This window comes from Lichenostomus cassidix, chromosome 9, assembly GCF_008360975.1.
Source record: "Lichenostomus cassidix isolate B80296 chromosome 9, HeHo_3.0, whole genome shotgun sequence".
In the NCBI taxonomy this organism is placed as follows: Eukaryota; Metazoa; Chordata; class Aves; order Passeriformes; family Meliphagidae; genus Lichenostomus; species Lichenostomus cassidix.
This window is the reverse complement of record NC_139490.1, coordinates 10,170,337-10,182,072: the sequence shown is the minus strand read 5'-3', so window position 1 is coordinate 10,182,072 and position 11,736 is coordinate 10,170,337. Positions and strand designations below refer to the sequence as shown.

The following is an 11,736-nucleotide window of genomic DNA, read 5'->3' as shown; positions in this document are numbered from 1 at the left end:
GGCAGAAAGTCAACTTATGGCCTGTGTTTTGTGAAAGCCTCGCTCCTGCTATCAGGATGAACACTATTATGTAGAGTGATAAACACTTTGGTACTCGCACACCTCTATGATTAAGCCATTACCCAAGTGTTTTGCATCCATGATAAAAATCTAAGAATTAAAATATTAAAAAAAAACCCAAAAGCAAAATTAAAGGTGCGTTATCTAATAGGCTAAAGAATTGGTGTGGCTTTCTGTTTTTAAAAGCCATGTTCAATGAATAAAATAAGTGACAATAAAACCATCACAGTCACAAAATTCTAGTGTTAGCCTTGGGGATATGCTTAAGGACTGGGCTGTAACCAAGGCAACCCAATCTCCTGGAGGAAGTTTAAGTAGACAGTTTTAAAGCCATTGCTCAAAGGTACAGCAAATCTGGCCTGTAGGGCTACTTGTGACATATGGAAGGTGCCAAAGCCACCCAACACAAAGCACTCATCTTGTAACAACTCAGCCTCCTGTCACCCAAATGTTACATTTGATCAGCCCCCGTGTTCTCCTGCAGTTGGTACAAGGGTGACACAGGAGCCATTTCATGTGTCCTTGCTAATTTGACAGAAATTTGACTGCACAGACATCCCACCCAGATCAAACCTGTATGATTGTGTGGTAAAGGACCAGCCTGGTGTTAATGGCTTATGTCACACCATGCAATGGCTTTAAGCCTGTGCTTAAACAAACCCCAGGGACTTAAATATTTTGCTAAATTAGAACCTGATCCTGGGCCCTGTCTGGCCACATGAATCAAAGGATCGGGCCCTACTTGCCAACAAATGCTAGACAAAGACAAAGCAGCATAAGCAGAAACTGCAGACTTGAACAGAAATGTTTGTGTGATCTTCCAATTCTTTCTGAAAGGAACAGTTTGGACATTACCACAGCCATAGATGATGTGAATTTTTGTCATGGCTAAGAAGTCCAGCTTAAGAAAAGCAAAGTCTCTTTGGCAAAAAGACTCTTTCTTTGGAACAGATAAACATGATATATTATAAATATGTGATAAATATTGTGATGAAGCCATATCCCAGTGGTTCTTAATTGCAGTGCAATTGAGATAAATCCCACCAGCATTTCCTAATTATATCCTGAAGCATCAGAGGGGAGATTTCCATATACATGTGGGTGATGAGAGCCTCCGTGATGTATATACAATATCTTTCAAATATATGTATAGCAATTTTGGAAAACAAAACCATGCCGAATAAAGAAGAGGGTTTTGGACACTCACTCCTTCCAACAGACAGATGGCTTTGATGTTTGGGGCTGAAAAAACCCCATCACAGTACCTCTGCACAGATGTGTCAGGTTTAGAAACCAGCCACAGCACCTCAAACATCAACACTGTTCAATCTTTGCCAATCATATTTCATCCATGGAGTATTTAATGCTTCAAAAGTTTGGCTCTCACCTTCCTGCATGCCAGCCCAACTCACCACAGCACTCTCATAAACAGAGAGGATTCAGAGCTAGATCTCCTGGCTGGCCCTATGCATTGAAATGGGCTGGAATCCCAGGCATACATACCAGCAAACTTTTCTGGAAAGAGAAAATAGAGCGCCAGAAATCAGTAGTTTGGGCTAGTCTGTGACTAGTTTAATTCCCATAATGTCTCTGGGAAATTGCAAAGAAGCTCTCTCATGCAGAGAGCAGAAGACAAGGAGCCATATGCCTTGTCTTGGCAGAAGACAAGGAGCCAGTTGCTCCAGTGCAGCCTATGGCAGGGCCATAAAAAGCTCAAAGGCTCTGAACTTGAGTCCTCCTTAGTCTGGGTCACATTCTGCTGGAAGGCACAGCAGCTTGTTCCTATTCTGTTATCACAGTGTTATTCAGGAGAGTCTCATCAGCCACTTGATTTAACACTCACAAGAGTAAGGAAGGCCAGAGATGTTTTCTGCCTGTTGAATGGCTCATTCTGCACCCAAATGCATCACATAATTACTTGTGCTTGAATCCCAACACTGACCTCCCCTGTTTTTGTAGAGTAACTCCAAACTCGATTTGCTCAGTATTTGCAAGGTTTTTTTGACTGATGGTGGTGCAGGCTGCATGTCAAGAAGCGAGCTCAGAAGGACCTTACATGCCACAGTTCAGGGAGCAGGAGCCCAGGTGGAACCTGGTGGGAGCCAGGGTGCCAAAAAATCTGTTTATGTCTGAGGCAGTAAAATTCTTGCAGGCCAGGGTAGAGATCCAGTATAAAAAGTCAAACTGCTTCAGCACAGCCCCTATGGTCGTGAAGGAAGTCTTTTGCTCAATGATGCCACCCTTCTACAAAGAAGGATTCATTTCAAGCTGTGAATTTTGGGAAACTTCCCTGACACTGGTGAAGTTTGCCAACATATAAACTATGTAAGGAACGGAGGTTTCAGACTGGTATTTCTGTATTTGAATTTACCACATACAGCTGAAGCTACTGAATTTCACAGTGCTCTTCAAGAAAGGTTAGTGCTAAACTGAAAGGAAATGCATTTGCAGGAGCTGCAGTACCACATCACAAATTTTCCTTTGTTTCCTATCAGTTCAGCTCATCTAACTTTTCAGCATTAGTGGATATAATTATGCTCTATAACAGAAGCCTGATACAAAGATTCATAAAGCACCACATTCTGATTTTCAGTGGGATGCATGAAAAAAATTTATAACTTGTTCTTGAAGAGTGGCAGTTTCTCACTTATATGGTCAATCAGCCTGTAACTATTTCAGTTCTGCTTCTTAATATAAGTGCAAAGAAAGGTATTTTCCTTGATTACATCTGCAAATAAGATATTAATGTCAATTCAGTGATATGAAAATTACTCCCTCTCTATGTAATTTGCACCTTAGTTATTATGGGTTTCATGAACAAGACTATTACAGCTGCTCAGAAAGCTGTGGATTTCTAATTTTTTGATTTGTTTTTCATTAACCAAACTTCAAAAAAAACCAACAAAACAAAACCACCAAAAAATAAACCAACCAAACCCCCCCCGCCCCAAATCCATGATCATGTGAAAAAAAAAGATTATCTGTGCCCAGTTTTTATTTACCTTGGCATATATATTAATTCTGGACTGAAGATGAAAATGTTGCTGCTGGTCCAGCACTCTACTGCCATGAATTTCACCAGAGACAAATTATAAGTGGCTGGGATGAAAATGGCAGAGGTTAAAAATTGCCTGCTTTCTGGAATGGCACAGTGAAGGGTTTAATACCTTCTTTACCTTTCTTAGGATGAAAACTGAACATGTATTTTGGATGATCTTTTTTGCTGTTGTTGAAACAAGATCTGATTTTTTTAACTTAAAACTATAGATCATGTGTGTTAACATCAGAGAAGGGTGTACCATCCCAAAGCCTGATTCAATCCCTGTTACTGTTGAAGGAAAATCCTCCCATTGCAATAACAGGAGATGGCAAGAAACTTTATTGCTTAAAGATCTACCCAAACACTGCCAGTGGTCCCACTAGAATGGGCTGTATGAGAGAGTGGCGTAAGATTTTTTTGAGCATCGCTTTGCACTGCAGCTCTATTAAGTCATTTTTATCTTTTTTTAACCACTGGGATTTCAGAAATGTGTTTCCAGCCCCACATCCCTTAAAGATGTTCTCAATGGACATGACTGGCTTACACCTCTGATAAATCAAAAGCACATTGTGTGTGTGTGTAGTGTGTTTGTATGTGTGTGTGTGTGTAGTGTACAGTGTGTGCAAGCTCACATTTTCTGTGATTGCTCATACATTGTGAATTGGAAGCATCGCTACAGAATAAATTTATGCAATAGCTAAGTAGGCTTTCATGAGTAAAAGAAAAAACTCCATTGAACTGGAAGGGAATGGAGACAAGTAAGGGCCTAAGAAATAACAAATCTGTGTCCCAATGATACAAGGTCACACCCACACTCAGGTGCAGTACAGTTGCAGTTCCATTGTTTGTGTTAATGCTGGGTCTGTTCTCACACCTAGAGCAGTGGGAGCTACTTCTGCTGGTGACAGAGATCCTATTAAAGTCAAAGGGATGCTCCCCATGACTTCAGTGAGAGCTGGTGAGATTCTCAAAATTACTTGGAAGAAATAACTAGCTCAGCCATCTTTCACCCTTTATCTTCATGTACTTCTTAAGAAACAGGAATCAAACATAGAAGCATAGTTAGGACCATGTTCAGACCTCCTTCCACAGGCAGATAACTTAGGTGCTGTGACTCTTACATCCATCAGCTGCAGATACAGCAGCTGCTCTGATTCACTGCCCTCCTCAACAGTTGTGTCTAAATTAGGTGCCTGTCATGGGCAGTCTGAACATGGCCTCTCAAACTGCCCTCTTGTTCCAAGGCCTTCCAGTTTTCCTTTTTTTTTTTAACTTTTTTTTTTTAAACATTTTTTCAGTAACAGAGATTCAGACCCTAGGCTAGAAAGAAATCATGCAAAGCTTGTGCAATATCCCCCAATGGGCATCCTGGGGAGGGTCACAGTTGATACTCAGAGATCAGTGCTGGCCTTGGCAGTCAGAGCCTGGATCCGAGCAGAGTTGCAGGTCTTGCAAAGGATGTGCCCATCCAGAGGGTAACAGCCCTGATTGTCCCCTTCAGACAGGAGGCCACCACAGTCCTAAGAAATAAGTGAACAAGAAGAGCAAAATAAATAAGAAAAAGCAAGATTAAGCAATGAACCTATTAGTCAAAGAAACTCTCTCCTCACTCTCCACCTTGTAACAGGATCCAGCCTGAGTCAGTGCAAAGCATGAAGCTGAGGTACGTGATGTCTTTTACGATTAAGCCATTTTCTGATAAGAGACAATGCTGCAGAGAAGATGGGTTCCCAAGCTCTCTGCTGAATTTAATCCAATTGAAAATAAAAGGAGATTATTCCCTTCACATTTCTGAGGAAGCAAAGGTCTTTAGCACTGGAGAAACATCAAACTGAAGCACATATTTATTAATTTAGTAAAAAGGATAAAAAAGAAGCATCACTGGGAAGAAGTTTGGTACCGATATCTGACTATAGGTAATCTCCATGGGAAGAGTTAATGCCACAAAGTTACAGCTTCCATTCCAGGGGTGGGAGCTAAGCAAAGTCCCTGCCTGTCTCCCTTTACCAGAACTGTCACCTGTGTTTGTATTACAATTGGCCAAAAAGTTTGTGACTAAAAGGAGGATGTCAGACAGGCACATGGAAACCCCACTAAAAGGCCCCCAAACCTGCTCCAGAGACCTCAGCCTCTAAGTTTATATGGCTAAGTATAGCATCTAGGACAGTAGGGAATTATCCCTCACTGTGTGATCAAGAAATCTCCTGGCCCAGTACTGCTGATGGACCCATGTGTGTGAAATCCTGGGTACCTCAGCAGCCAGCATGGGGACTTGCTGTATGATGAATTAGGCTCTACAAAATTTAATTTAGGAATGCCCCAGCATCTTAAAAATAATGGGCTGATATGTACCCTGAAAGCCAAGGTCAGAACCAAATGCCTCAAGTTTCAGCCTAGACCTTTAAACCTTAGTCCATCCTTCTTCCTGATTAGGTTATTAAAACCTACAACTGCAATAAGAAATATATTTGGTCTCATTTTCTTACCCTGCCATCTGGCTGATGTATTATCCAACAAGTAACAATAGCCCTGAAGAATTCTTGAAGGTTCTCTAACACAGCTGTTCCCACATGCTAATTGCTTTAAGGTGATTTTTATTCTCTGTCTTCAGATTCTTACCATCAAAATTACATGAAGTGTATAATGAAATTGAACAAGAAAAGCAGCACAAAAAGCATTGCACAAAACAAGAATGATCATGTTTATGTGTCCATTAAATTTCTTCAACCCAGAGCCATATGCTGAGTTTCCTGTACAATCTTGCTCAAATCCTAACATGCATTAGCTTTCATTTTAAGAACATGAGGATGAGCTACGTTTGTGTCCAGACTATAATTTATGAAGTTCTCAAGTATTAAGCCCTAATTGCCTGAGTCACATTCTTTTGCTCTCCTAATGAACCTGTTATAAACAAGGGACCTGATTTTCCTCTCATTTACGCTGATACAAATGAGGAGAAAATCCTTGCTTGCTGAAGTCAGTGAAGTAATTTGACTGTAGAGCCAGTGTTACAATAGGGTTTTCCTGTGGTGTGTGTAATGTGAGGTGGTGATGAAGCTAAGCCAACCTTTGCTTTCTGTCCCTGCTGTGACTGGAATACCAACCTCGCACCGGTAGCACTGGACATGGAAGTCACGATCCAAGGCAACAATGCGTACAGTCTCCTCTTGCCCCGGGGCTGGCATGATGGGCTCCTTACACACAGAACACCTCGGGGCAAATTTCCTGGGGAAGGAAGAGACAATCCCAGTTATCCTCAAACCTGGAGCAAAGGTTTTTTTAGCTGGACCATCCAGCCAGAAATATGTGCATTTGTACCAACACACACACACACGTGCACAAACAACACAGGTTAGAGCTCTGCACAGCTGCCTTCTTGGAAAAAACCAGCAAGGAGCACTTTAGTCTTACAAGGCAATTTTAGGCTTGCAGAATATTAAAGTACATTTATTAGGGGAGGATTTAAAGAGTTTCTGATGGGCAGCAAAGCATTTTGCCTGCCCTAATGAACAACTGAAGTGCCTGTTGAATGACCCTCGATTGTGGCACCTTATGCATTGCCACAACCCTCAGCCTCTAAGAAAATCCCAAGGTTAGAAAGATAACCAAGACATGCTTCAAGAGCATCTCTTGAAAACAAAAATCAAACTATTAAAATTTGGTGATTGGAACAAATAATTTAATAGTCTGAAAAGCAATGGTAGAAAGAATTGTCTTTCATGAACGCTAGTTTGTTGAGGTTTATCCCATCCACTTTAAACTTCCAAGCTATATTACCCATTTATGCACACAGAAGCACATTTCTGGCTGTGCTCACTCTAAGACAGGAAGCATCAGGACAATTCTGACTTGCTGCATTTTTTAGCTAAAACCAACTCAGTTATCCAACAGGGGGTTGTCCAGGCTTAAAAGGGAACAGGTCTGGGTGCAGAGACCCCAGTGCTCTCTCTTCCAGACAGCCTGAGTTCCAATTGTGCAGTGACAATAGCTCACTGCATGAAGGGACTGACTTGAATCAGGGTCAGCTCAGGGATCAAGAGAAGCACAGGCTTTTCTTTTTCCCCTTGTATTGCCCATCATATGCCCTTCTGGATAATTCACCTATGTTCTGTATTACCTCGAGTTTTGCTCTCCCCAGGTCCCATGAGAAGTGGCTGTCTCTGCTCCTAGGCTTGGGAACATTTAGCCTGTGGTGAATCATTATCTGCTGTTTTGGTTCAAAACCTACTGGTACCAGTTTCCTGGCTGCAAATTCCACCCGCAGAAAAGGAATTTTACACCCACAGAATCTGCTGCCATGTAATGAGATCCAGGGTCAGGGGCTGTGGAGTGACAGAGGGCAAAGCTTATGGCAAACGTCAGAACAGAAGGAGATCAAAGGTCCTTCTTTCCTGAAATGCCTAGTAAGGATTGACTCTGCCACCCAGCCTGTCACATGAACCACCTCAGAATTAACTATCTTAGAAAAGAAAAAAAAATAAAATCTATCTGTACTAGGAATAAAGAAAAATATTAATTTCACTGGCAGCAGATGAAAGATGCCTGTGTAGCTGTGATCTAATGAAAAAATGAATTAAACAGAGGCTATAACGAGCGCTCTGAAAAATAACTTAAATGGATCATGATATGACCAGAGCTGTGATCACAATTAATTATGTGCTGCTTCATGCAGACCCTTCCTTGTGCCATTTAGCTCAAATGTGGTACTTAAAAAATACTTCAACATTTCTTCATGCAGGCTACTGTGGGTAATTCATTATGAGGCAAATATTATCTCCCAGGATCCTGAGATCATTCCTGCAGATTTCAGGGAATGTCCATCTGCCACTGGGGTCTGAGCTCAGGGGGTAGCTGAGTGACAGTGTGAGCATCAGTTTTGTTATCAAGAGGATGTAGATGTAGAACACTCAACCTCCAGACCAGGAGGACATGTCATCCCTAATCAATTAAAATGGGGCTGGCCAAAGTACTGCAAAATGTGTGGTTGGCCAAAGACATTCTGAGTGTCACATTGGGTCTCATACTATTCCCATCATCTTCCCCTCAATCCTTCACTCAACAATTTTTATGCCCTTCCTTGGATTGACAGCCTCCCACTTCCCACTCTCAGAACCCTGAGGTCCATATGCAGTCACTGCCAAAAGCCTTCAATGTGGGACATCAGCTCTTGCTCCCAACCTTCTCCTGAAACCATGTGAGACCTTGGCCTGTGGGGCTTTGGGAAAGGGCAGCCTCCAAATTGTTAAGGGGATATGAGGGAAACCCTTCAGGTACCCAAGTGGTGCACAAAACTCCTGCTGGGCCTGTGCTCAGGACCACATTTTACCTTACATACAACTGGTGTCACAGAAAGGCAAAGCAACACAGCAGCTGCCAATTAACCCAGCCTAGCTGAGCTCCAGGGAACATCCTCCTGTTGGATTTGAACATGCCAGTTAATTGTGGCTGCTTCCCTTTCTGTCATGTCAGCCAGCTTCTTTGAGCTTTCAGACCCACACACTGATGTCACGAGGCTCTAATTAAGTCTACCCCCTTAGAAATTAAGAGGTAAATGGTTGAGATGTAAACTCACATTTGTCAGTATTGATTTCATCTTTTAATTGAGGGGTGTAATGTATCTGTCTTTTCCATACAGGGCAAACATTTGTGCTCTGATTATATCTACCTGTCTTCCCCAGATTGGTTGTGATGATGGGGGTGGTAGTGTGTCAGTGACAGAAATTACTTGCAACTATACCTTTCAACTTACTTTAAATAGCAGTTTCACTATAAATTATTACCAGAGCTGTATTTTTAGCAGCTAAAAAAAGCTAATTAGCTGCTAGAAACAAAAGGAGCTGTGAGCAGCCTGTGGCCCCTGAGATCACTTGAGCAGGTAAGCAAACACCTGCAGAGTGCAGGAGGACAGGACCTCTCTTAATTGCTCAGTGGAAGAAACAGGGAGGTGGTGATGTGAAAGTGGAGGAACAGGCAGTGAGGAGAAATGTGCACATGCTAAATGCAGGGAAAGGCAAGGGGAAGGCAGAGCACTTAAAACAGAGGGACACAGAGGTTATCCCTCAATTCAGCTCTAAGCAAAACAGAGATCAAGCAGAATCGTCCCCTAACCAATTAACCTTGTATGCCATGGTGTGCCTGCTTGGAGCAAAGCTCTCCCTACTATTTAAGAGCCTTGGGAGGAAGTGGCAGAGGGTTCAGATGTTCCTGAACACTCAGTCTGAAAAAGGAGAATTTTTAGGGGCAAAAGAAAAAGACAACAAGCAAATCACTGACAGCAGCTTAGGCCATACTTATGGAAATCCTCGATGCAGTGGATGTTGCCACCAGCATCCACGGTGAAGGGGATCCCATCCAGGCTGCGATGGCACATCACACAGGTGAAGCAGTGGGGATGGTAGGCCTTCCCAGTGGCTCGGAGGATCCTCTCCATGATGGGCTTTGCACAGACACTGCATTGCTCCAGTGTATTCTGCAAAGAAAACACACACAACAGATGTGAGCACCATCTCAGCGGGACAGTTACAAAGGTCAGCTGGGCTGGAGGCTGCTGCTGATCTGCTTGGAACCTTTAGGTGCCTTCTTTCCATTTCTTCTAGATAAAGAGCAGTACAGTCAACAGTTATCAAAGAGTATGATAACAGCACAGGGCCTGGGTCAAGCCTTTAGTACAGTGTGAGAACACAAACCAGAGCCTTCTCTCAGCAGCTCTGACAAATGATCAGAGATGGCTCATCAGGTAGGTTATCTGAGACACAGCAGCTTCTGTAGCAGGAGCATGTGAAGGAATTGTGCAGCCAACACTTCTGGGTTTTTGCCTCTGGACTGCCCAGTCTGAGTGAGCTTTTGCAGCAGAGTTCATTAGAGACAAGTTCCACAGAGGGCAGTGCAAAGCTGAAGTGCAAACACAGAGAACCCCTAACTGCTTTGCCAATGCAGATCCCATAAAAGTATCTTTATCTGCCTTGTATGAAAATCTTGATCTTCCCCTCTCACCACAGAGAATACTGCTAAGTCTGGGGAAAGAACAAAGCAGTGGCTGCAAGGAAAGCATCTGCAAGGACAGGAGTTCAGGATGACTTAAATGGTCCATTTATCTCTGGCCCACAATGTTTAAGATAATAACTGTGAAATGCCAGCTCTAAGGCCGTGATCCTTACTGCACAGGTTTTACATACTAGCCTGCTCTTAAAGTGCTGTAGCCAAAAAAATTCCCACTTTTCAAGTGGGGTCCATTGAATGATTCATCTCATTTCAACCCTCACTCACCCTTGCAGTTAATTATAGAAACACCAAGATAATTTTGTTTCAGACGGCTGTCTGTGAGCCACACCAGCCCTTCTGACACTAAATGGGCAACTTACCATTTCGAAACAAGCACTTTAAAAGACACATGCCATGAATGGAGGGTGCAAACAACATAGATGCAAACAATAAATCCATGGCAATGATTTGGGTAATTTCACTGGACTTTAGAAAAGCAAACTTCACCTACTATTCATGCTTGATACACCTGAAGTTATCAAATGATTTTATCAAGCAGCATTTGCATCTTGGGTGAGGTAGAAAAATATATCATTGCACCATTGATTATTATCTAGATAGACAGAAATAAAGAGGAAGAAGAAAAGGAAAAAAATCTAACGGGACAGAAATACAGAAAGCTGCTGCAACACAGATCATGTTGACGAACACAGGAAGGCTAAAGTTCTGCTTCCTCATGCAACAAAATTCCCAGGGAAAGTAGTGCTTTGACTGACTGCATTGTTATTGCTTCTTTGAACCGGTATTCTCAGGGGCAAGATCCAGTCCTTACATGTACAGCCAAAATGTACTGTAAGGAGATGAATCACCCAGCAGCTCAGAAGGTTCTACACTCACACATTTGCTCTCAGACATTATCTCTGGGCTGCATGTCACTGGTAAGGTACAAACATAGAAATACATGAGTTCCTATCACAAGATCAGAAGGATTGTTTTTGGAAAGGTTGATATGAAAAGTCCTGAATTTCAACCCGTATGAGAACTGCCTCATGCATTTGTAACGAGAGCACAGCCAGACTAGCCTTGAATTCAGGCTGGATTTTGCTTTATACCTTGTAATAATGGGCAGGAAAGAATGACTGCTGGCCTTTCTGTCTGGTTGCTGTCACCATCATCATCATTATAACGGTGGCTGGTATGCCAGAAAAAGCAAGGTCAATAATTTTCTCCATGGAGAAATAACCTGGCAGATTTACCATTTAGCTTTGCATAAGCAGATCACATCATCTCAGTCCGCATCCATGCGGTTGTCCGTGTTTTTTTGCCAAGGAAGGAAGGCAGGATACCTGCGGATACCGATGGAAAATTGTGCCATTCAAAAGGCATTTGCCATGAAACTTTCTGAACGCACGCAGTTATGGAGCATTTGCCTCACCAAGTCACTACTTGCTTCATTTCCAAGAGTCGCCAACAACAGAGGCCAAAGTATGAGAACAGGGTAAGCAAAACACAGCAATTCCTTGGGATTTGCTTCCAGCTTCCACTGATTACTGGTTTAGGGACTTCCTGAGTCAGAGCTTGGCTTCCCCATACTTTGCCTCAAGTGGATGCTTCTCCCATGAACTTTCCTGATTGACTTTTGAATTCTGATAAAC

At 42.5% G+C, this 11,736-nt stretch overlaps 1 protein-coding gene across 7 annotated transcripts in view; it reads right to left on the bottom strand.

Moving 5' to 3' along the window:
• Positions 1-1,739: 1,739 nt before the first annotated feature.
• LPP (LIM domain containing preferred translocation partner in lipoma) overlaps positions 1,740-11,736 on the bottom strand; it is a 314,289-nt gene continuing 304,292 nt past the window's right edge. For all 7 annotated transcript variants that reach the window (XM_085069373.1, XM_085069375.1, XM_085069378.1 and 4 more), the window contains 3 exons: positions 9,391-9,569; positions 6,205-6,325; positions 1,740-4,620 (listed from right to left, as the gene is read on the bottom strand). In XM_085069373.1, coding sequence (XP_084925499.1) covers positions 4,492-4,620; positions 6,205-6,325; positions 9,391-9,569 — 429 coding nt within the window. In that variant the 3' untranslated portion in view covers positions 1,740-4,491. The remainder of the gene's footprint in view (positions 4,621-6,204; positions 6,326-9,390; positions 9,570-11,736) is intronic.